The sequence below is a fragment of the Suillus discolor genome (genome assembly GCF_016758755.1).
Source record: "Suillus discolor strain FC423 chromosome Unknown F5147scaffold_15, whole genome shotgun sequence".
Lineage (NCBI taxonomy): Eukaryota > Fungi > Basidiomycota > Agaricomycetes > Boletales > Suillaceae > Suillus > Suillus discolor.
The window spans coordinates 630,645-656,763 of record NW_024541262.1 but is presented as its reverse complement, the minus strand read 5'-3'; the positions used below and the strand labels follow the sequence as shown (position 1 = coordinate 656,763).

The following is a 26,119-nucleotide window of genomic DNA, read 5'->3' as shown; positions in this document are numbered from 1 at the left end:
CTTTATCTTCAAACTCTAGTGTGGCATATATATCCATGTTTCATATATACTGGAAATTTGGAAAGAACTGTCCGTCCTATCCATACTGTCCATATTGTCCACATCATACTGGCCTAATTTGGCCATCCAGAAATGTTTCCCCCAGAATGCTTCTAGAATTTATTGGAACTTCAATATTTCAATTCTTACCACCAAGCAGCACAACACCCTGCGCACTCCTGTGCGCTGCTCATTGTCATTTGTCATGCTCATGCAAACCAACTATCAATCTCCTCTATCCAGGGCTAACAACTTCTACCTTAGATAGAGGTGGCCCTGGTGCATTGTGCCTTCTCAAGAGTCAAGAAATGTCCTTGTTCACTTGTCTATAAATTCCTTCACACAGTGAGACTATCAGCAGCATTTTTTAGTGTAATGATCATTTGTCAGTCAATGGGGATGAATCCAATGCTGACAGAAAGGACAGGACAGACAGGATGGACAGATGGGATGGGACAGACAGGATTTTCCAACTTTCAGGTTCCCTCCATATTTCATAAATCTACTGATGTTGCTTTAGCTTGTACTAGATGCAGTACACTCAAGCCTGAGATAAATGTTTTTGTCTGCTCTAAGAGGGTAAGCAAGCCATTAATGTTTTTCACAGATGTCCCAAGTACATCATTGTAACACTTCTTTAGGTACTCTTTTACTTCTTTATTGTTTTGGACTTTAATTTTGGCCAATGCTAGTAGGTCTAGGAGTGTTAATTTGTTTAGTATGATAGTCTGTAGTTCTGTGCAAAGCAAGTCTAAGATGCTATTGAGTCTTTTTATATTGCAAATTTCTGTATCTGAGATTAACAGATTTTGTTCTGTGTGCAGTAGTGAATTCAGAAGTCTTTGTTACTTACTCCTATTTTAATGCCTTCATGCATCTTATCTGTCATTTGTTCAGCTATTTGTCTTTGGTCATTTTATGTTTATTCCTTCTTATTGTTAAGAATGTGCTCAATGGTTCAGAGATCCAAAGGGCTTGGCTTCAGCTCGTGCGCTGTGCCCCTTACCTGAGTACGTGCCCCTAACTTCCGAAGGCTGTTGGACAATGTCTGAAGGTTGTAGGACGAGTCCGGAGTCTGATGTCCGATGCACGGGAATTCCGGCGGACGTTCGGGAACGAGGGATAAGACTAATCTGGACGATGTCCAAACTAGAAAGGAAACAGCAGAGAACTACCAGAGGTAGAGGCAGAGGTGAGAAGTCTATAGGAGTCGATCCTAAGACTAGCGGAGGATGACGAGAGAAGAACTCAAGTCAGACAGAGGAGGGAATGAGCAGAGTCTAAGATAATATTCAAACTGAGGAAGTACAAAGATTCTACAGGGTTTATATACTACTGAGGACTTAACGGAGAATCAGCCAGCACAGTTTGAAGCTATGCGAGGCTGTGGACAGAGTGTATAGAAAAGTCAAACACTAGTCTATCGGAAAATAGTAAATGAAGACGGAAATAAGAACATAGGAAAATAAAGGCGGAAATGAAATGAGGTACGGAAAATGAGTATAGTCTAACTGGAGAAGGAACGTACAAAGGGATAAGGCATGGAAGATAGATGCAGGTCGGATCCGGACGATAGATAGAAGTTGGCCGGATCCAGAAATCTGGAAATGATGTGTGTGATAGTTCTGGGTCCGGAATGCAGGATATGACACTTATATTCATGAGCAGTTGAGTAGTTTATACAGATACACATTCTGTTATATGCACTATATCAATTATGACATATTACATACATTTTAGTCAGATTCTCACGCCCTGGCACACAATAAACCAATTACATGAAAACTTACAAACATTGGGACACTTTTTTGAGCCACTGTATATAAAGTGTCTGTTGTATGCACTATATCAATTATGACATATTACATACATTCTCACTTCCTTTCCTTTGCTTGTTCTTTATAGATTGGTATGTTATCCATTATGCTATACTATTTTGTCCATTAGCAAAGGATAAGAAAGTAAATTCTATTACTCACTTATCTACCATATTGGTTGCTGTTATATAATCTTTTCATTCAAGGGCTAATGTCTGTCCTTCTTGTATGCCTTTAAAAACTAAGTATGAGTATAGCAGCATTCCATGTAATTTTCTATCATATAAAATGTGAATGATATGAGGTTCATTGGCTTGCTCATTGCCTATTGTAATTCAGTGCTGTTTTATGTTTGCAATATCTCTAAAAACCAGTTAGGTCTTATAAGGGTAAATGTACCATGAGGTCCATTATAATAAAACAACAATGATTGGATACCTAATAAAAATATTAAATATTAAATTAATATAAATTATAAGTTTATGCTATGCCTATGCTGCTTCACTTGCAAGGCAAGGATATTTGACCCTATAAAGGTTGCTATTTAGTGAATTATAATAGTCAGTTATATAAAAGAGAAGATAGTATGAAGCTAGAAATATTTAGTTCAAAATGAAAATGCCAGGTTCAATACTTTTGGCTCAGGTCACATGTCAGAAATGTGTTAGAAAAGTGTTGTATTAGTAGGGAATGTTGGGGGAGATGAATGTTGGAATGCTATCAGGTGTTTTTGAGTGTTTCAGATAGTGACAGAATGATATTTCAGAATTCAGTAAAGAACTACTAATATTGGATGATCTCCATTCTACTTAAAGGTATAAAGATAAAGTCATGAATAGGTAGGAGGTATGTAAAATATATACTGTGTATGTAGAAATTTGAAGTGCTATAGGCAACGTAGTAGCAATAAATTTCAGGTCCAATTGTCATATACCAGATTCTACACCCCACTTCTACTATGATATCTGGACATATCCATATGATCTCCACCCGATCCAGTTCACACATCCAATCCATACTCCATCTGATCCTCATCTGATCCTCATCCATGTCCTATCTGAACCCCTGGTTTTCAGACCTTTGGATCTCATTTGTGGTCCTATCTGAAACTATTCCCGCACACCTGTGCATTACCTCATACCTGTGTCTCCGGCTCTCGGTTATCTCTGCTTCTGTCTTGATAATGTATTATGTATGAGTTTCATCTCTGAGTTCATTTCCTTATGTTCTGTTTCACTTACTAATACATTTCCACATGCTCGTACATAGCCTTACCCCTCTGCTTACTGATCTGCACAGACTTGCCTCCAGTATATGAACTCTTGTAGAAACTCCTGTATTTCCTTAGTCTGAATATTACACATATTAGTCCTCGCACTAGATCTCACACTAAGTCCTCATACTAGTTCTAGTCCTCCAACTTAGTCAATATCCATCTCAGGCCTAGGGAGGAATTCCCTAGGCTGGAGCTCTGCTTCTTCGATTCTGAACTCCTCTGGGTTTCTGGAAGTTCCTCCAGAACTTTCCCATGGTCCTCCGGACCTATTCTGCTTCGGACTTTGTCCCTGCAGCCTTTCCTCTGTTTGCTTCTACTCAGGACAAGTCCTGAGTAGCTATTACACATATCTGTATCAGGACAAAACCTCATTGTAATTTCCGGAAGTTCCTCCAGAACTTTCCCACACTCATCTGGAAGTTACTTGCACTCGTCTAGAAAGTCTTTCTGAACTTTCCTGTGCTCCTTCGGACTTCCTTGGACTTTCTCCGGACATCATCTGAAATTAAGGGTGTAGTGCATGAGCTGAAGCCAAGCCCCTCAGAATCAGTCCTACCCTTTGTGCATGGTCTTAACACCAATGTTCTGTATAATAGCACATGAGGTACTACAGACTATATGAAAATATATAATAACATGGTCTATAATGTTAGCAACAGGAAAACAACTAATTACATACCTAGAAAAGATGTTTCTGATGGTTTTCAAATGTTGTCTAATGATTTAATTGTGAGGTCCAATACATGTCTGATATTTCTGATTCTTAGAGCCAACAAATGTCTGATTAGGACAACTAGAAATAGGGTTGGATGGAATGGTATTAATATACATTATAAAATAGCATGATACAGGCTTAATATGAGCCCAAGCATTACACTATCTTTGATAGTTACTTCTAAGAATCTGTTTATTTTGGTTGGAGCAAAAGAGCAGCCTATGATTAAGTGCTCAATGAATGTATTGATTTGACTAGATATATTATGAAGAGTTAAGTAAGTAGTGTGCTGTGATGATATATCTTAAATGCCTTTTTATTTGAAGTTTTTTTATGTAATGATCCTTTTGAATGATTTGGCTGTTCCATAATTTGGGTGCAGGTTTAGGCTATTTTAGTTTTGTATTCATTAATATCACTTCATCTTATAATCTTTATATCTGTCTATCTCATTCTACATGTGTTGTATGTTTATTTCTGTTTTGATCTGCTTTATGGTTATTTATCCTCCTACATGGTAGAAAAATAAATCTGATAATATTAATTGGTGATGTGTCATTTTCTCAGAAACAACTCTAGTAGGCTCTGACATACTCCTAAGTGTAGATTGTTCTCAATAAGTTGTAAGGCCTCTATATTCAATGTAGGCCATGATTATTTAATTAGTTCTAACTTCTAAGTCTGCAAGTAGAAGCAAGAGGCCTTTTGTAATACTTATTGAGAGTGATGTCTTGCTGGATATTTTGATAGTGATATAGGGATGCTCCAGATTAAAGGCTGTTTTCTAAAAAAAATCGCTCTCTTTGACTTTATAAGTCTTTTTGATAATTTGCATTATTTTGTCTTTTACCTTTAGACTGATATATCATGATGGATTTTGCATATCTAGTTCTTTATATAAATAGCTTTTACAGCTTGCAGCAGAGCTGGCAATGCAAGAGATTCTTTCATTCTGTCTTTGGTACATAGTCCCAATTTCTTTGTAAACTTTATATGTGAATGTCTTGTCATGATAATGTTATATAAGTGTCACTACTTTTGCTTGGTATTCTCTGGTATAATGTCATAATATTAGGTGTTATTTTAGCATTCTCCATGGTTCTTTATTTTCTTGCTCACAGGAAAGTATTAACCTATTTCTGTTCTTCACCTTTGATAGAATTCAGTTAGGACATAATAATAAATGCACTTTTTACTAGGTTACTTTGACCTGCTTGTATTTACTATATTATACTAGATAGCTAATCCATCTATCTGCTGCATTTCTTGAGTATTATCCTCAAGCATATCTGTCATATATAAGAATAAGATTGCAATTATTTTATACTATACTTGAGAATGCCACTTACTGTCTTCAAATAGTGCATTATCCTCATCTCTAAGAGTATGAGATCTTCAGACTTCAAATCAGTAAGATTCAAGAGAGGTCTTTTGCTGTAAGTCTCTAACAATTCTTCTTCTCTTATGTCATGTATGATATTGAAGAGAATTAGCTTTTCGTCAGTTTCATTAGTGCATAACCATATGATCATGTGATTTGTAGCCACTTACTTCAGATATGGTCTCTTCTGCTTTAGTATTCTGTCATTTCATTACTCAAATAATGTCTACTTTTTGTTAATTCAAATGTCAGCTTAGATTCAGCCACACTCATCATTTACTCACTCAATGCTGGGTTTGAAAATTTAGTTAGTAATAACTCACTTTGTCTCATCAAACTCTGTAACAGAGACAAGATAATGATAAACACTTGGCTCTCTAAACACCCTTACTTTATGAACCATATCTTCACAATTCTTCCAATGACCTAGATGATAAGAGGTTCCACCATGGCAGAATTGTATAACATCTTGCTATAATTATTAACTTGTTTGTATACTCCTCTGCCATCAACTTCATCTTCTAATGCTAGCATATTTTCTATAGATTTATTTAGTCTGACTAATCTAATGCTACATAAGTGTCTCACTAAGGTCATTGACTTTTGTCTTTGTCTAGCATAACATTGACTTGTGCTTGCATTAAAATATATTGCTAAAGACCTCCAATATCCCAAGGATCTAAATGAGGATATAAGTAAAACATCAGGCCTAGATGGTTATTAGTGACAAATTTTCCTTCTATACATAACAACAGAAGCTTCTTGCAATCCATGACATACAAGTACATGTAGTTTTATTTTCTTTCTACTCTGTATAGAATAATCCCCTATGGTATATCCAATAGGCTCCATAATAATATCAGCCACAGCTACTTGACTTCTATCATCTTTATGAGTATCATAAGAACTAGATAAAATCATGCCTGAGAGATCTTAAAAAATTAAACATACCAGCAGCATGAAGAGTCAAGATGATATTGCATCTTACTGTAGTAACCCAATATGTGTCACTCCAGGAGAGATTCTTCCATAATTCAAATTGCAAACAACCCTGTCTCAAAGTCAGTCTAACTATTGCATATCACATAGGAAAAGAAAATGGTGCATATTTTGCCCACTAGATCTGCCACCATGAAAACTATCTATTGTATCACCATCATCTCCCACTTACAAAATAAAGTGCCAAACATGGCCAATATACACTTTTGAATAATGAATCAGTCCTGCATGGTATTTGAAGATACTTGGCTGCTCAAAACCTTGGCACCATTACCCCTCAAGAATTCTGTCATTATGTTGACCAGGTCATTCTTCCAGCCTTGGATTTATCTGATAAAAAGAGTTGTATCTGTGAATGAATAGCTATCAAATGGTTGAAGAAACTTGGTTATACCTGTAAAGATGTTAAAAGGGGGGTTTACCATGATGGTCATGAACACCCCGATGTTGTCAAGGTATGCAAAAATTTGCTGAATAAAATGAAAGGATATGAACAGTGAGTTTCTATACATCAGCATAATCATATTTACTCATTTCATGATTAAGTTTCATGTGCAAATATGTTGATGTGACACTCACATCCTCCCTGGGCTGCAAAGCATGTCTTTTGATATTGGTGTCAAGGGTATTGAAGTATACAGGTTCTGCCTCATCTCCTGGTATTTTCAATGGCAAGTACTCCTCAACCGATGTTACTCAGCACATTCCCGCACTCATACTCACTCCGCGCACTCCGCATTTCCATCCCATGCTGTCTGTTCATGTCCACCTATCTCTGCTAGTGCGTGTTCATTTTCTCTCTCAGTTTGACTAAATGATAGCAAGGCTTATTACATGTATCCGTTCTGTGCATATTTTCATTACATATTACTTATCTGCCTCATTTTCATCACTACAGTTCTCACCTATGGGTTCCGGATGCTCATGCAGTAGGATGAAATCTTGCATGCTGTAGCACTCGAGCTCACACTAGGCTCGTATTCTGTGATTTTCCAATGCATGTCAAACACCCATTGCACATAAATCACTTCCTGATGTTATCCGACACTTACTCACTTAATCCGATGGTTATCTGCTAATCCAATGCTAACCCAATGAAAATGTCCTCCCTATGTCCTGTCCTATCATATCTATCCCCACTAGGTGTGCAGTTATTCATTTTCACATCGCTAACATTGTAGACCACATCATTACATGTCCGCAGTACTGCATGCCTTATTACATAGGACATCGGACCTGAAAATTATTGCTACTACTTTCACCTATAGCACTTCAAAATTCTACATAGACACTATATATTTCACATACCTCCTACCTATTACTTTACTTTACCTTTCTACCTCCAAGTAGAAGGAGGTCATCCAATATCAGGAAAAAGTCAGGCTACTGTATAGCACTATATAGCCTATGTTGGATATGTAGTCAGGTAGCTACCCCCCCTCCCACTATCACATACCTGATATCATAGTCCTGCCACAATATAGCCTGTGATAGCATCCTATTGCTGCCAAGCGTGTTGCGTCGGGCTAGCGTCAGAAATGTAGCGAATGGCAGGTTACTGTCAGATGTTTCGGAGTGTTTCAGGTAAAGAAAGGATGATATTTGCGGAATTTAGCTAAAAACTACTAAATATCCATCAGGAAAAGTGTTTTTGGACTGGTAGCGCCATGCCAATGCTATACTGTGCTCAGGAGTTTTAGTAGCTCCTGGTAGCCGGTCTTGTAGCAGCAGGGCCACAGTAGCTGTAGGTAGTCAATCAAACAATGTGCAAGCCCATGTACAACAACACAACTACAAGCACAATGACATGATACTTGTGCTGTGATGTTAGAATAAGTAGATTACAAATGCTGTATTGTATCAAATAAGTTAAAATTGATGTAAGGATTGATATAAAACTCATCAGCAAGCTCAAGAACATCACCATTGATCCATGATGTGTCTACCTTGCCTGATCCAAACCTGGGCATCAGATGACCTGCTTGCAAAACATCTTGCACACTCATGACAGACGCAAAACACCATTAGTTACAAGTTGAACGTGCCAGCCAATAAAGATTCATAGTGGATTCTGGGTCATAGAGGGGGCAGAACCATTCAATATATGCGAGCGGGTGAGTGAAGTTACCATAGTAAGATGGTAATTTGAAGATCACATGTATCTGTGCAACCTGCAAGCCTGCAAGTGTCTAAGCATAATCGTTTGAAGCATAAAATGAAAGATGTACCATTGAGACCTGTACCACTCTTCCATAGCTCATGAGCTTTGATAACAAAAGCAACATCAAAGTGTGCAGGCGCAGCAGGCTTGTGATGGTCACGATTGGGAATAGGTGGATGAGCTTGAACACAATTCAACCATTTGAGGTTGCTGACATGACTTTTCTTAGGTAGGATAAGTAGAACACATCAAACCGATCATAGTTGCTAGCAGAAACAGAAGAATGGGGAAAGTGATGGTTGAGGAAAGTTTGAAGTGCAGGTATGAAGTCGATAGCACCAAAAATGGTTTGCAGATGAGACACAGACACATTTGGAAAAGGGCAGCTCTTGGCAACACAGCAGCCATGTGAGGTAAGCAAACCAGATGGAATAAATTGAGACAGTAATGAGTCCACAGTCCCACTCTCCAAGCTTGCAGCCTTGTGGTCCTTGTCCTGATCCCCAAGTGCATCCAAGTTGAGTAGTCAGTCACTTTGGGAGGCGCTCCATTGGAGGTAGATACCATGGCAAAATACGGCCTCTTGAAGTTCGAGCCAGTGAGTCATCTGTGTGACATAATTGACTTCATTGCTCACTTGATAAGCATCCTTTGCATAGTCAATATGTAGTCATTCAGGGCTTTCTGAGTTGAACCCATCTGCGCTGCCCAAAGAACAAATAGCTTAGACATAGTGGCACATAGAATGGACTTTGGGAATGTTGAAGTGTTCCTGCAGGCCCAGCTCAACAAAAACTTCCTTGTTAGCATGAAAAATATCTAGTGCATCTTGCATTTGCATGAGGGTCATGTCCATGTGGGCTTGATACTGTGCATAGTAAATAAAATCAAGGACAGCACGCGCAGCCTGAAACACGCGGGGTTCCACAGCACCTGCAATCACACCTAAAATGACATGCTGCATCTCCTTATGCTTGGTGCAAGTCCATTGAGAGACGGTTGAAATTCCCCACTTGAAATGACGTAGTCCATGGAACTTGGTGTAATGATACAACAATTGCTGAACACTACACAAATTAAGTGTTTAGCAATATATAATGTGTTGTGGTCTTGCACAGCCCAGTCTGCTATACTTGCGAGACAAGTGCGTTCGACCCAAGGGGTTTGCTGTTTGGTATTAGAATAATCAGTTATATGAAAAGGAAGATAGTCTGAAGCGCAGGAAACAAAGTCCGAAGGTATAATTACGAGTCCGATGTCAAAACATTGGGTCTGATGTTTTCAGGTTTAGCGGGTTAGCAGGAATCGCAATAGCAAATTTTGGGAAAGTGAGCAGTATGTGGATCAACAATAATGACGGGTATTTCAGATAGAAAGAGTGGTAATATTCGCAATGTCAACTAAAAACTATGAAATATCGGGTTTGACCACTAAGCATTGGGAAATGGCTCCCTACTACTTGGATGATGAAAATACTCGAGGTCAGTCCAATATATATGTAAGTACGTAGAAATCCAGAAACCTGTAGGCAAAAGTAGCAGCCGAATATTTTGGGTCCAAAGTACATGTAAATAAACACGAGGTGCTGTGGATAACGGGAAAACATGTAATAGCGCTGGCTACGACATGAGTAATGTGCGAAATAATCAAATATGCACCTAGTGGGGCTAGCAAAATGGGACAGGACACGGATAGGACAAGTGCGCAGGATTTCAGGTCAGCCGATGCAGCCAAAATGTCAGGTCCACTAGTCAAAGTGTTAGGTTTCATTGGGTTAGTGTCAGGTTACATCAGAAGTGATTAGTGCATGACAGGCATTGGACACGTATAAGGAAATCAGTGAATACGAGCTCAGCGTGAGGCTGAGTGCTTCATCAGACATCACTTGAAACCGTGCATCAAACTCAGAGTCAGACATAATGCTAGTTCACCAGCTAACAATGTGATATTTGAACACTCCCTTGTGTAACTGGTGGAGGATATCAGGAGTGATGCATGAAAAAATATTGGTGTGTGGGAGATACACCCAGAAAAAATAATGGATTGCATGAAGGCCTTGATCTTCAAAGAGGTAAGGGTCTTTTCCATTTTGATGATGTCTGAGAGTTGTGCGAGTCTCATCAACATTTTGGAGAGGTGAGTTGTGGTGGTCTCCTCATTGATTTGGTCTTACAACACAACAGGGGCAGTGGTTTTCTTTACAGCACACAATGAGACATTGCTCAGGGTGATCCGTGATGTATGCTGCAAGAATCAGAAATATCTGACGAATGTTCCGATCAGTACAGATCATCTCAACTCCACTTTGACCAGCCTTGATGAGTGGTTCCATGAGCAAACACATGCAGTTATGGAATAGACAATAGCGACCCAATTGATGTCCTTCATCATCTTTGAAATGGAGCATTTTGGAGATAGGTAAGTATCCTATCAGCACTGTAGCATGTTTTGATGGCTGACGATGGACATCCTTCTGGATATTTCCGACAGTGAGATATATCGGCCAGGCAGCTTTATCCCCATGAAAATGGGTCAAGTTTGTTTTGTCGGATGTAAGGATCACTGGTGCCACAACAGCACCAGCTGGAAGACGTTGCTATAACTTATGGTTAGTCAATGCTATCTAGCCTCGAACTTTCGCTCAACTAACCTGCATATTTCACCACCAATCACCTGTCCACATCTCATCATAGACTCGTGTTTTGCCTTCAGCATCAGCAAACACTTTCTCTGGCACATATGCAAGGTATTCCTCAAACACAGGGTTCCCAATCAGCTCGCACACACACTCTACAGGGTCCTGGTGCCAAAGTTCATGATTTTTGGTGAGTAGCTCATCATTGCCATCTCTTCGATCACCCATTGATGTGATGATGTCACAGGTCCAGCCAGCACCTTTTGGAAGTTTGTCAAGTCTCTTCTGAAATGTGTAGGTGCTCGTGAAACTAGGCTGAGTGCAATTTTTAGTCTAAGGTGTTTTTTGTTACTAGGTGCTTCAGAGAGGAGACATCATTTGGACTTACAATGGTGAGTTTGAGAAATTCATCTGTAGCAGTTTTATTAACACTCTTCATCAGCCACTCTGCAAGTCCCCACTCCTCCTCATCACTGAATGGATACCATGGATTCCCTTTCAGGCCCATGTCAATCTGGTTCTCCCAGATTTCTTCAAATTTGGTTTTCCCAACTCCCAACACATCCACAACTCACCCTGGGTACACTTTGGCAAATCTGCCAGGCTCATTATTGTCTGCTATTTCCTCAATTCTGGCCCTTTTGGAATGGTGCTCCTCATTCTGCTCATGGGCATTGACCCAGGCCCTTCTTTGCAGAAATTCATAGTCAATATTATCAGGTATGTCATAGTCATATTCTGGGGGTGTGACAACATCTGACTCCTTGCCTAACTGTTCGTTGCAGGACATGTTTTGTTGAGCGACCATGAGATCCTATTGTTGGCGACATGCTGGTGTGTTTTGGATATGTAAGGTAACATCTTTGCATCTGGCAAGCTCTTTGAGACAAAAATTGCAGCGTGGTTTGTTGTTTGTGTGGGACTTCATGGAGGACTTGGTTTCAAAGGTATGTATGTTACGACAAACGGTCGTGTGCGACTAGGATAATCTAACAGCGACAACCACGACAGTGGTACCGAGTGCTGAGAGTCGTCGGCCTTTACAGACAAGCAAAGGTTGCGTACTCGAACGTAGCTCGTGGTGGTTAACGAGGGGTTATGCTGAGATGATAGCAGGGTTTACAGACAGTGAGAGGTGTCACTGAAGGTACGAGTCGATGTCGAGCAGGTAGCTTTAGCGGGACAAGGAGTTCAAGGGTAAACCTAGTAAGATTAAAGTAAGGAACATCTACTTTAATCTTCGACCTTATATAAGGCTACTCTTCATATCTAAGCTCAGCCTAAAGCTGGGTTCTAATCTGCTTATCTACATGAGTCAGAGATAGCGTTCATGAGGCGGGCTTCTATCGTAGATAGCGTCCATGCGGTACGCTTCCATCAGAGATAGGATCCATGTGGTATCCTTCTATCAGTACATGAGGCAACATGAGGCTTGCCTTCTATCTTGATAACATAAATAGGTCTTCTAGACCTATGTCGTCATGTCATGTCACGTGCGGTCCAGACCGCTTATCTAAGCCGGCAGTTGCCGCTTATCGTCTATCATCATCTATCTTCATCTATCGTCATAGAGCTGGTGAGACCCTATATCGTCTATAGCCGTGCGGTGGCAGAGGGCTGTCTGCTGGCGGGGGACTCGTGCCATGTTACTGTAACAATGTATGTAGATCATTTGTTTGCTCTGATTGAGTGTCTAATCCAACATGTGTCTCGGATTCTGACATTCCGAGACATCCCATTGTCCCCATGCCCTATTTCAGCAGTCAGACATTCTCAGCACCAATCTTATCACAAAATCTGGACCAAGGTGCACTCTTTGCTTTTGATCTCATTCCTTGCTCATCCTCTCAACTCTAACCTACACTAATGTCATCAGCTGCAAAGTCTGATCACCATTATCATGATTGCCATCCTACTGAGAGGGCACAATATATTTGTGAGTGATCCTTTCTCATTCTTGTTGTTATTGTAGCTGATTGAATATCATTTGCAAGCTGAGACTCATAAGGACAAAGAAAACCATCAGTATGAACAGGCCAATAAAGCTCTGCAACGGCAAGAGAAGGCTCAACAAAAGGCTAGCCAAGCTTCAGAATGTGAAGCATACAAGATTCATGGACATGCAAGTTTTTTTTTTTCATATTGTCACCCTTAACACTGATGTTTGCAATGTATGATGGCTCACTAGCACTTACTGATTCTACATCTCAAACATCTGCAGCCCCATCTGTTCATGATCCTATGGTATGTGTCTGTCTTTCTTGTTACATCAATTCAACTGACAGAGTTTTTATTCAGTTTACCAGCCAGATTGTCTCGACCCCTGTAAGGGACTTAAGACTTGTTGCACATCAAAGTGTGGTGCCACCTGCACCAAGCAGGATTTCTTCAACCAGTAAGGTTACTTTATATCTACTTCTATGATGACACTTATATACAAAGACTCTGCACCTTAATACTCTGACACCTGAAAAGGCAGCTGAACTGTTGCATCTGTGTGAGGCTGTGCTTACCAAGCAGGCCTCAAGCCCTCTTTCTGCAATGTCTCATGGTGAGTACCTCGACTATACTTACTATTAGTTCACAAAATGACTTGATGGCAGGTGTTTCTTGCCCTACTTCAGGTCTCAGCAACATAATCACTTACTCTCCTAGCCCTACTGATGAGGATTTATTCAATAAAGCTATCATGGATCTCATGGACTTCAACATGGATGGTGACTAGGTCACTAGTCATAGGTCTAAGTCTCCATCACCTGATGCTGAAGGGTTAGGTAGACATCAGTGTAGAGCATCTGATAGTGATGTTAACAATAGACAAGTTTGTAAGGCTATCAAGATTCAACAAAGCAAAGGAAGACCAAAGGCCACTGATTATGAACCATCAGTTTGTAGTATCTTTGGTATGGCCTGGGCACTCTATCGTGGCTGTCTATGCACTGAGGGCCCTATGCCTGATCACATGCAGGAGGTCACTTGGGCAAAGTTAACATGGAATGAAGTGTGTAAGAGATTGAATACTTATGTTGTTACGCACTCAAATAGATCTGTTAGGCGGAGCCCTAAGAGGGGCGTCGTCCGCTAATGTTCGTGACGTAACCGGAAGGATCCGGTATAGCAAGTGAGACTGGCGACGACGAGTCGGCAGCGATCACAGTACGCGCGTGTCACGTGACTTCGTAGACGGATGTCTTGAGAAGTCACTCAAGGTAAGGACAGTCTTGTCCAAACGATGAGGTCGATCGAGGTAGACTTAGTCGCGACGAGCGACTAAGAAAAGATACTAGAGACTGAAGCTGAGGGGGCTTCAGAGAGGAGTATGTTCCAGGGAAGATTGAGTAGATTCAAGTTAAGGAATCTAGTACAGAGTGACCGACTACTTATACTAAGTGGAGAGGGTTAAGGGCAAGGCTACCGCACAGTAGGTAAGGGTAAAGGGGAAACGAGAATGGTATAGGCGCGGTGGCATCAGAGCCGGATTAGTGGTGGATGGTCGAATGTGGAATGAGACCGAGAAACGTTGGAACGGACCAACGGTAAGAGTACAACATGCGGGAATCCGCAGTCAGGGGAAACAGAAAGAGGAAAGCCACATTGGTGGCACGAGTCAGACCGAGTCATAGGTGCGGGACCACATTGGTGGTCGAATCAGAGGAGGAACGTGCATGCACGTGCATAGAGGCGGGCGATGCGAGGGACGGGAACGGCCCCGAGGATCCGGTCAACGGAAAGGCGGTAGAGGAGGACGAGCCGGTAGATGGTGAGGGCGAGGATGAGGGGAAAATGATAGGGGGGCCACGTGACCGATGTTACTTGTAACATATGTTGCATATGATGCAGAGATTCTAAAAATGGACAATTTTTTCCTCTGGTAGACCATGTATCTAAGATCTATCTACTAGATCACTTTTCAAGGCTCACACCTTCATGGCGAGGTCAAGACCAAAGTCCGGCCATATGTGGCAGATGAGTATGGGTTTGAGACGAGTACTAAGCAATCTGTCATTGATAGAAACATTGCACACACACAGGAACTCAAGAAAGCTTTTGCCTTTGTTTACAAGGTAAGTACTTAGTAACTTTCTTTGTGCATTAGTCTGACTTAGCGGATGATACTATTCTCATCAGACTTGCTCGGCAAATAGTAACAAAGGCCTATATGGTACAGAGATTATCCAGAAGGGTGTCAATACAATATGGTTCTGTGATAAGAAAGATGAAGGAGTCTTATATCCTGAGTTTTACAAGCCGTTTACGGAGGTTGGACTGGCATTGCTCTTGACTGCAGTACTTTTTTTTTGCCATATTGAATGCATGCTGATTGATGGCAGATTGAAAGCTGCATCGATGAATGGAGCAGTGGTGCTCAAACAAACAAAATGTTCATAGTTGATGAGTATCAGGATGTCCTAGACAAACACCTCACCAATCTCACAGACCTTGACAAGCACACCAAGGCTCAGGGCCTGCTACCAAAACTGTTGTCTCATCTTCATGACAATGGCTGGTATGTCTCTTTGCTGGTTCTCAATGTCTCATCACAACTTTCTGACATCATTCTTTAGGATTCACTTGAAGGCTGACCCTATTGGCCATGAAACTGGCTGCACCATACCTCGGAGTGCCTTTGATGCTGCAATTGAAGAGTACAATGATCACGGGGTTTCTTCAGCAATGCTGTGAGTGAGGATGATGAGGAGTAGAGAACCTAGTACAGACTGTCATCTCAAGTAGATAAAAATACATGCTGTTTTCAGTTTTTTCATGGTTGGGTTGAATGGGCGCATGAAATTACCATCAACTATCAATAGATACTGTTGACAATCACACATATAAATTATGCAATATAGTACAATTTGGACCTACTCCTACAATACAGCTATGTGGCTAAACCCGAAACTTGAATACATCAGACCCGACATTTTGACATCAGACTCATAATTATACCTTCGGACTTTGTTTTCCATCTTTGGACTATCTTCCCTTTCATATAACTAATTATTCTAATACCATACAGCAAACCCCTTGGTGTAGGTATACAACACAGAGTGGGGCTATACAAAGATGGCTCCAAACTGATATCTTTATGTTGTGGTCTTGCACTGCCTATCTGCTATACTTGTGGGACAAGTGTGTTTGACCCAGGGGTCTGCAGTCTGGAAATAGTTTTGGGGGGTCAGTGAGTGATGTGAGGTCAATAATCCGAGTGCGGGAAACAATGTCCGAAGGTATAATTATGATGTCCAATGCAAAAGTGTCAGGTCCGATGTTTTTTGGGTTTTGGGTTATTGGGTTCGGGTTTGGTGTATCGGAAACTAATAGCTATGCAATAGCGAGCGTCGGGAAAGCGAGCAGTGTGCGCAATAATAACGATGATGGATACAGATGGTGAAGGAACAATGATATTTGCAATGTCAACTAAGAACTATGAAATATCGGGTTTGACCCCTAAGCATTGGAGACGATTCTACTCTACTCAGATGATGATGATGATGCTATGGGGAGTCCAATATTTATGTAGATACATAGAAATACAGAACCCTATAGGCAAAAGTAGTAGCACAATATTTCGGATCCAATGTCCTATGTAATAAGACATGAGGTACTGCAGACTATGGGAATACATGTAATAACACGGTCGACAATGTTAGGGATGTGACAACAAGTAACTACGCACCTAGTGGGGCTAGCGCAATGAGACTGGACATAGGTAGGATGAGTGTGTGCGATATCTGATCGGCCAATGCGAAACCTGATGTGAAACCTGATGTCCAATGTCCGATGTTTTCAGGTTTGGTGCATATTGAGTCGGATATGATAGGTAATGATTTGGGTAATGATTAGCATTCCACATGCATCGGAAAATAGACCTCTACGAGGCCACAAGGACTCCAAGTCCTACATCGGGTCAAACCCACTTGTCTCGCAAGTATAGCGGACTAGGCTGTGCAAGACCACAACATTTTTTATATTTGGCTGAGAGCTTACTATGTGTTCCCTGCTCAGCCATTGTTGTATCGTTACAACGGGTTGATGTGTTGAGTACCTGTTACCTGCATGGGTACTGCTGAACCTGCTTACAAATTCTTTCAGACAGCGCTGTGTCATGCCTACCACATGCCACATCATGCTTCAAACCCCACCCTGCGCATCAGCACTGTGGAACTTAGGTATGTTTTCAATTTATATGTACAGGCAACTATGACATACACGCCTGGTACACGCAATGACACCTTCATCCTCCCTCTTGTCCCTCCTTCCACCCAGTGTCTACTGCACACACCCAGTGCACGCAATGACACCTTTATCCCTCCCTCTCATCCCTCCTTCCACCCAACCGGTGTCCACCACACATGCCCAGTGCACATCCCTCCCTCTTGTCCCTCCTTCCACCCAGTGTCCACCACACATGTTCAAGCCACATCAGCATTTGCTGATGTGTGCTGGGCATGTGCACTGAGCACTGGTGGCTGTTGGGTGCATACACCAATTGCATGATGGGTATACCTCTACCTGTGATACCCTTGACCCTTAGCAGACCTGCACAGACACCTGTATTCCTGGCTACCCATGGGTGTGCGGGTACAGGTACTTGAGGGGTAAGGGTGCGGGTTGTCCTCTGGACACCTGCAGGTTTACCCCTGCGGATCCCTAGTCCCAAAAAAGGATGCAGCTATCAGACTGAGTAGAGCTGTGAAGATTGAGTCAACGGATAAATTTTCTCAAAGACCTGTACCCTAGAAGAGGGTACAGGAACTAATACATAACTTGATATTCCCTTGTCATGCCTGGTGGGTATTGTAATCTGTCCCATTGTGATGAGCTGACAAGGTGGCTGCAACAAGACTGTCACCAATGTGCATTTGGCAGGTTCTATCCAACTTATTCTAGGTATTTAAAGCCTTCTCATTTGGAGTACAATTATAATAGATTTTATACAGATTTTACTTTAGATAATACTTTGTCAATCTTTATCTTTTTCATGTCAGTTCCCTAATGATTCTTTGAGTCCTCATGTGCTACTTCTCAATTTTTTACCTAGCACCACTTATGTATATAGCTCCTGCTTAGAATTTCGTCTCTTATTCAAAGTTCACCAAGTAGCAGAATAATGCCTTGGGCATCCTTGAACGCTCGTGATGATGAGTAATCACATTTTGAACCGCCGGAGTTTGAAATTAAAAGTTGAAGGAGTGGTAATTAGTCATCGACCAAACTTTCACCGTCGCCCTCAACATCGACGACCATGAGTTCGTTCATTCGTCCTCCTCCGGGCTTGCCGCCCCCCCCACCAGGCATGCCTCCACCGCCAGGATTTCTACAGGCGTCCACCTCAAAGATGCCTCCCGAAGTCCTTGCACAAAAGTCGCAGAAATGGGTGTCTATGCAGAAGAAACGCTACGGCGAAAAGCGCAAAGGAGGGTACGTCGATATGGGAAAACAGGTGCGTTCAGTTGGTATGTAATTTTACACGTATTGAATAATGATTGCCCAGGATTTGCCTCCGGAGCACGTCCGTAAAATTATCAAGGACCACGGTGATATGAGCAATCGCAAGTTTCGCAATGATAAGCGTGTCCACCTTGGCGCCTTGAAATACGTCCCTCACGCTGTGATGAAGCTGCTCGAAAACATTCCATACCCCTGGGAGCAGGTTCGCGAGGTGCCCGTCCTTTATCATATCACTGGCGCAATCACTTTCGTCAATGAGATCCCCCGCGTTATCGAACCTGTTTATCATGCCCAATGGAGTTCCATGTGGCTAGCAATGCGTCGAGAGAAGCGTGACCGCAGACATTTCAAGCGTATGCGCTTTCCACCTTTTGATGACGAAGAGCCACCGTTGGATTATGGTGATAACGTACTGGATGTTGAGCCTCTTGAAGCCATTCAGCTGGAGCTCGATTCAGAGGAAGATTCTGCTATCATTGATTGGTTTTATGACCCAAAGCCGCTGGTGGACACACCTGCGGTCAATGGCCCCTCATATCGCTATTGGCAACTTTCGCTACCCGTCATGGCGAATTTATATCGTCTTGGGAGAACCCTATTATCAGACCAACCTGATAGCAACGCAAGCTATCTTTTTGACAAGAAATCCTTCTTCACTGCAAAAGCTCTGAACTTGGCAATTCCTGGAGGGCCGAAGTTTGAGCCATTGTACCGTGACATGGATGCTTTCGACGAAGATTGGAACGAATTCAATGATGTCAACAAAGTCATTATTCGTCAACAAATCCGTACCGAGTACAAAGTCGCCTTCCCGCATCTCTATAACTCTCTCCCGCGCTCCGTTCACCTCTCTCCATATCATGCGCCCAAGAATGTCTACATTCGCACTGATGATCCCGATCTACCCGCCTTCTATTTCGACCCGCTCATCAATCCCATCTCCCTGCGCGGCGCTCATCCCAAGAACGCACCGCTTGTCTCTCACGAAGACTCTATATTCGGTCCGAATGGCGCCGACGACGACGATTTTGAGTTGCCCGATGAAGTGCAACCATTCCTTGAGAACAGGCCCCTCGAGAACGACCTCACTGCTGATGGTATTGCTCTATGGTGGGCGCCTGAGCCTTATAATCGGCGCTCTGGCCGCATGCGTCGTGCACAGGACATACCTCTGGTGAAGAACTGGTATCTGGAGCATTGCCCTCCTAACCAGCCAGTCAAAGTTCGCGTATCGTACCAGAAATTGCTTAAGTGTTTCGTCCTCAACGAACTCAAGAGTCGACCTGAGAAGGCAATGACTAAAAAGAATCTCTTTCGGCAGTTGAAGGCGACGAAGTTCTTTCAGACGACAAAACTTGACTGGGTGGAAGCCGGTTTGCAGGTGTGCAGACAAGGGTATAACATGCTTAATCTCCTCATCCACAGAAAGGTAAGCCTTCTTAGAGACCGTCAGGGTACATTGAAGCTAATTTCCATTTTCAGAACTTGAACTACTTGCATCTCGACTATAACATGAACTTGAAGCCAGTGAAGACGCTTACTACGAAGGAGCGCAAAAAGTCTCGCTTCGGAAACGCCTTCCACTTATGTCGCGAGATTCTGCGCCTTACGAAGCTTGTTGTTGATGCCCATGTTCAGTTCCGCCTTGGCAATGTCGATGCTTTCCAGCTTGCAGACGCACTGCAGTATATCTTTGCGCACATTGGGGCATTGACTGGTATGTACCGGTACAAGTACAAGGTTCGCATAATCTCGGTTATAGGCGAAATTTATTTTGTTGATTTTATTCATCCAGCTCATGAGACAAGTTCGCATGACAAAAGATCTCAAGCACTTGATCTACTACCGCTTTAATACTGGCCCTGTCGGCAAGGGTCCTGGAAATGGCTTCTGGGCTCCTGGCTGGCGTGTCTGGCTCTTCTTCATGCGAGGCATTGTACCGTTACTCGAGCGCTGGCTTGGTAACCTCCTCGCGCGTCAGTTCGAGGGACGCAACAGCAAGGGCATTGCGAAGACTGTGACGAAGCAACGTGTCGAGTCTCACTATGACCTCGAGTTACGTGCGGCTGTCATGCATGACATTCTCGACATGATGCCTGAGTCTATTAAACAAAACAAGTCGAAGACGATTTTGCAGCATCTCTCGGAGGCGTGGCGTTGCTGGAAAGCGAACATTCCATGGAAAGTCCCTGGAATGCCCACTGCGATTGAGAACATCATCCTGCGATATATCAAGAGCAAAGCTGACTGGTGGTGCTCGGTTGCACACTATAATCGGGAGCGTATCCGACGAGGTGCTACGGTTGATAAGGCAGTAGTGAAGAAAAATCTAGGTCGGCTGACACGCCTGTACTTGAAAGCAGAGCAGGAAAGGCAGCATGGGTACTTGAAGGATGGGCCGTACATCAGTGCGGAGGAGGCCGTTGCAATTTACACAGCGACTGTTCACTGGCTTGAGAGCCGTAAATTTGCTCCTATACCATTCCCGTAAGCAAGCGAGGCATGCTTTGCACGTTTTGAACTTACCGTTTTCTCTAGCCCTCTGTCGTACAAGCACGACACGAAATTGCTTGTACTTGCACTTGAAAAACTGAAGGAGGCTTACTCAGTCAAGGGTCGTCTTAACCAGTCGCAGCGTGAGGAGCTTGCCCTCATTGAACAGGCGTATGACAATCCGCACGAATGTCTGTCGCGCATCAAGCGACTGCTTCTTACCCAGCGTGCGTTCAAGGAGGCTGGTATTGAGTTCTTTGACACGTACGACAAACTCATTCCGTGCTACGACATCGAGCCCGTTGAGAAGATCACCGACGCCGTAGGTTTCAGCATTTACTTCGTTATACGTCATGCTGACGTTGATACTTTACAGTATCTCGATCAATTCCTCTTCTTCGAGGCAGATAAAAGAGGGTTGTTCCCTGCCTGGATCAAACCTGCCGACACGGAGCCACCGCCGTTGCTTGTGTACAAGTGGTGCCAAGGCATTAACAACTTGACAGACATCTGGGAGACGAGCGAGGGCGAGTGCAACGTGATGATGGAGACCGTCTTCTCCAAGGTGTATGAGAAGATTGACCTGACCCTGTTGAACCGTCTCCTCCGTCTCATTCTTGATCACAACTTGGCAGACTACATCACCGCGAAGAACAACACAGTGCTGACCTACAAGGACATGGCACATACGAATGCATTTGGTCTCATCCGTGGTCTTCAGTTCTCTGCCTTCGTCTTCCAGTACTACGGTCTCGTCCTTGATCTCCTCATTCTTGGCTTGCAGCGAGCTAGCGAGATGGCGGGTCCTCCACAGATGCCTAACAACTTTTTGCAGTATCGCGACTCAGCAACAGAGACTCGTCACCCCATCCGCTTATACTCCCGTTACGTTGATCGCTTACACATCCTCTTCCGCTTCAGCGCTGATGAGGCAAGGGACCTGATCCAACGCTATCTTAGCGCCAACCCTGACCCGACCAACAACAACGTCATCGGGTATAACAACAAGCGCTGCTGGCCTCGAGATTGTCGTATGCGTCTCATCAAACATGATGTTAACCTCGGAAGAGCAGTTTTCTGGAATGTTAAGAACAGCCTGCCGCGCTCACTCACCACCATCGAGTGGGAGGACACCTTTGTCAGCGTTTACTCGAAGGACAACCCACAGTTGTTGTTCTCAATGTGCGGGTTCGAGGTCCGTATCTTGCCCAAGATTAGGACGATGGGTGGCGAACAGTTCTCGTTGAAAGACGCTGTGTGGAATCTCACCAACGAGCAAACCAAAGAGAGAACTGCGCAGGCGTTCCTCCGCGTCTCCGACGACGGTGTCCAGCAATTCAATAACCGTATTCGTCAGGTCCTTATGAGCTCCGGTTCCACCACTTTCTCGAAGATCGTCAACAAGTGGAACACCGCGTTGATCGGTTTGATGACCTACTACCGTGAGGCTGTCATCCACACAAACGAGCTTTTGGACTCTCTTGTCAAGGCAGAGAACAAGATTCAAACTCGTGTCAAGATCGGCTTAAACAGTAAGATGCCGTCCCGTTTCCCTCCCGTTGTCTTCTACACACCGAAGGAGCTTGGTGGTCTTGGAATGCTTTCGATGGGTCACGTTCTCATCCCTCAGAGTGACTTGCGATGGTCCAAGCAAACTGACGTTGGAGGTTCGTTCGCTGTCTTCTTTGATAATCATCTTCTGGCTTACAATTTATTTGATTAGTGACGCATTTCCGTGCTGGTATGACCCACGAGGAGGACCAGTTGATTCCGAACTTGTACAGATACCTTCAGCCATGGGAGGCAGAATTCTTGGATTCGGCGCGTGTTTGGTCCGAATACTCCATGAAGCGGAAGGAGGCCAATGCCCAGAATCGGCGCCTCACCCTCGAAGATCTTGAAGATAGCTGGGACCGCGGTATTCCTCGTATCAACACCCTCTTCCAAAAGGATCGTCATACATTGGCATATGACCGAGGCTGGCGTGTGCGTACAGATTGGAAGCAGTACCAGCTGCTGAAACAGCGAGTGCTCCACCTGCCTTGATTTATTGTTGACTAATGAAATGGCTATTTTAGCAACCCCTTCTGGTGGACATCTCAGCGTCATGACGGAAAGCTCTGGCAATTGAACAACTACCGTGTTGATGTCATTGCTGCTCTAGGGGGTGTTGAGGGTATCTTGGAGCACACGCTCTTTAAAGGAACTTATTTCCCTACCTGGGAGGGTCTCTTCTGGGAGAAAGCATCTGGATTCGAAGAGTCTATGCGATACAAGAAACTTACCAACGCCCAGAGGTCAGGTCTTAACCAGATCCCTAACCGTCGATTCACGCTTTGGTGGAGTCCGACCATCAACCGCGCCAACGTCTATGTCGGTTTCCAGGTCCAGCTTGATCTGACGGGTATTTTCATGCACGGCAAGATTCCCACCCTCAAGATCTCGCTGATTCAGATCTTCCGTGCGCACTTGTGGCAGAAGATTCACGAAAGTGTAGTCATGGACTTGTGTCAGGTCTTTGATCAGGAGCTAGAGCCTCTCCAGATCGAGACAGTACAAAAGGAGACTATTCATCCTCGTAAGAGTTACAAGATGAATTCGTCTTGCGCCGATATCTTGCTGTTCTCAGCCTACAAATGGAATATCTCTCGGCCTTCACTGGTCACAGATGTTGGTCACTTTCAATACCCCATTGGACTTTGATCTGATATTTCGGTTTCTTTAGAACAAGGACGTTTTGGATGGCACGACCAGCAACAAGTATTGGATTGACGTTCAGCTTCGGTGGGGTGACTTTGACACCCATGATATCGAGCGGTATACTCGTGCCAAGTTCTTGGACTACGTGTCCGACTCCATGAGTATCTACCCCTCGCCAACTGGTGTAATGATCGGCATGGATCTAGCCTATAACCTGTGGTCTGCGTACGGCAACTGGTTCCCCGGTATGAAGCCTCTGATCCAGCAAGCCATGGCCAAGATCATGAAGGCCAATCCGGCATGCCACGTCTTGCGCGAGCGTATTCGCAAGGGTCTCCAGTTGTACTCTTCTGAGCCCACGGAGCCTTATCTCAACAGCCAGAACTATTCGGAACTATTTTCGAACCAGATCATTTGGTTCGTCGACGACACTAATGTGTATCGTGTCACTATCCACAAGACGTTCGAAGGTAACCTGACGACCAAACCGATTAACGGCGCCATCTTTATCTTCAACCCACGTTCTGGACAGTTGTTCCTGAAGATCATCCACACCAGCGTCTGGGCTGGCCAAAAGCGTCTCGGTCAACTCGCAAAGTGGAAGACTGCCGAAGAAGTGGCTGCATTGGTTCGTTCACTGCCTGTTGAAGAACAGCCGAAGCAGGTCATCGTCACTCGCAAGGGCATGTTGGACCCTCTTGAGGTTCACTTACTTGATTTCCCGAACATCGTTATCAAGGGAAGTGAGTTACAACTGCCCTTCCAGGCTTGCATGAAGATGGAGAAGTTCGGTGACTTGATCCTAGTAAGTGGGTCCACGCGTATTACATCTTCATTACTGATACTGTTTCTCACAGCGTGCTACACAACCTCAAATGGTACTGTTCAGCTTGTACGACGACTGGCTCAAGTCGGTGTCCAGCTACACTGCCTTCTCTCGTCTTATCCTCCTCCTTCGTGGCTTGCACGTCAACAACGAGAAGGCGAAGATTATTTTGCACCCGGACAAGTCGACCATTACAGAGCCTCACTTCGTCTGGCCCACTCTTACAGATGATGAATGGATCAAGGTTGAGGTCGCAATGAAGGATCTTATACTGGCAGTAAGTAATATCGCACACTTTTTGAACTTTGGCTCATCGAGTCCAAGGATTTCGGCAAGCGGAACAGCGTCAACATCGCGTCCTTGACTGCGAGTGAAATTCGTGACATCATTCTTGGTCAAGAGATTGCCGCTCCCTCCGTACAGCGCCAGCAGATGGCTGAGCTTGAGAAGAGTAATGAGGCGCAGGGTCAAGTCACCGCTGTGCAAACTCAGACCACCAACGTCCACGGTGATACGATTCAGACCGTCACGACAACCAACTACGAACAGCAGGTGTTTAGCAGCAAATCTGATTGGCGTGTCCGTGCCATTTCGGCTACGCATCTTCCTCTCCGTCTCCAACATATCTATGTCTCCAACGATGATGTCAAGGACGACGCTGCTTCGTACACCTATGTGTTGCCGAAGAACATCCTGCGGGCATTCATCACTGCGGCAGATCTCCGCACTCAAGTTGCGGCCTTCCTGTACGGTGTATCGCCTCCAGACAACAAGCAGGTCAAGGAGATCAAGGCAGTCGTATGGGTACCTCAGCGTGGAAGCAACAATAGCGTTGAGCTGCCCAACCAGTTGCCGAAGGACGACTTCCTCCTCAAAGATCTCGAACCTCTTGGGTGGGTCAAGACGCAAGCGCTCGAGCTCAGCCATCTTTCTCCCACAGATGTCACCACCCAAGCCAAGTTGATGGCTGACCACCCAGAGTGGAGCTCCTCGTCAATTTGTATCGCTGCTTCCTTCACTCCTGGTTCAGTCTCGTTATCTGCCCATCAATTGACAGTGCCTGGCTTCGAGTGGGGCCGCAAGAACGTGGATAATTCTGCCAACCCACCTGGCTTCAACCCTAACATGTCAGAACGGGTGCAGCTCCTGTTGTCTGACCGTATTCTCGGTATGACACTCGTGCCCGAAGGCAAAGTCTGGAACTACGGCATTGGTCTTACCCAATTGTGGTCGGCCAACCTGTCATATGCTGTGACACTGGACACGCCATTGTTGTTCTGGGCAGAGGATCACCGCCCCGCAGCATTCTTGACCTTTGCAAACCTGGAGCACGGCGATGATAGTGCTGATGTTGAAAACAGTTTTGCTTGATTTATTACGGCTCTTCGTTTCACTTCCTGTTTTCATGTAGTTGCACACGAAACTCTCACTTGTACGAAATAGTTTATCCACACGATATTATGTTGTTTTCTTCGCGCTCATCTCCGTCATCGACTGTTTTTACCCCTCAGGTTGTCAAGATTGAGTCGGTGATTGAAGCTCACCCTCGAAGATGATGGGCGTCGGCATACATGTATGTGTAACTGATGAGCAGGAAGAGATGGTCTCGAGATTAGTAGCTGACC

The 26,119-nt window shown here is 43.9% G+C and overlaps 3 protein-coding genes across 3 annotated transcripts; 2 read left to right on the top strand and 1 right to left on the bottom strand.

The window, feature by feature from the left end:
* Nucleotides 1–8,068: 8,068 nt before the first annotated feature.
* On the bottom strand, nucleotides 8,069–11,531 carry F5147DRAFT_744599 (uncharacterized protein; the record flags this gene model as incomplete). The annotated part of the gene is made up of 12 exons (XM_041439686.1): nucleotides 8,069–8,220; nucleotides 8,260–8,416; nucleotides 8,502–8,612; nucleotides 8,666–8,884; nucleotides 8,966–9,020; nucleotides 9,084–9,092; nucleotides 9,129–9,424; nucleotides 10,274–10,291; nucleotides 10,328–10,539; nucleotides 10,567–10,971; nucleotides 11,062–11,356; nucleotides 11,412–11,531. The coding sequence occupies 12 exons, from the start codon at nucleotides 11,529–11,531 to the stop codon at nucleotides 8,069–8,071; spliced, it is 2,049 nt and encodes a 682-aa protein (XP_041295326.1).
* A 2,860-nt stretch (nucleotides 11,532–14,391) lies between these two features.
* On the top strand, nucleotides 14,392–15,706 carry F5147DRAFT_835511 (uncharacterized protein; the record flags this gene model as incomplete). The annotated part of the gene is made up of 5 exons (XM_041443968.1): nucleotides 14,392–14,783; nucleotides 14,939–15,087; nucleotides 15,152–15,310; nucleotides 15,355–15,530; nucleotides 15,589–15,706. Exons 1-5 carry the CDS (start codon nucleotides 14,573–14,575, stop codon nucleotides 15,704–15,706), a joined length of 813 nt encoding a protein of 270 aa, XP_041295325.1. The 5' UTR covers nucleotides 14,392–14,572.
* A 2,536-nt stretch (nucleotides 15,707–18,242) lies between these two features.
* On the top strand, nucleotides 18,243–25,893 carry F5147DRAFT_81495 (NUC071 domain-containing protein). Its single transcript, XM_041443528.1, has 11 exons — nucleotides 18,243–18,467; nucleotides 18,519–19,904; nucleotides 19,958–20,215; nucleotides 20,271–20,962; nucleotides 21,014–21,290; nucleotides 21,345–22,635; nucleotides 22,692–22,992; nucleotides 23,047–23,638; nucleotides 23,694–24,473; nucleotides 24,526–24,771; nucleotides 24,819–25,893. The coding sequence occupies exons 1-11, from the start codon at nucleotides 18,270–18,272 to the stop codon at nucleotides 25,863–25,865; spliced, it is 7,068 nt and encodes a 2,355-aa protein (XP_041295324.1). The 5' UTR covers nucleotides 18,243–18,269; the 3' UTR covers nucleotides 25,866–25,893.
* The last annotated feature ends 226 nt before the right edge of the window (nucleotides 25,894–26,119 follow it).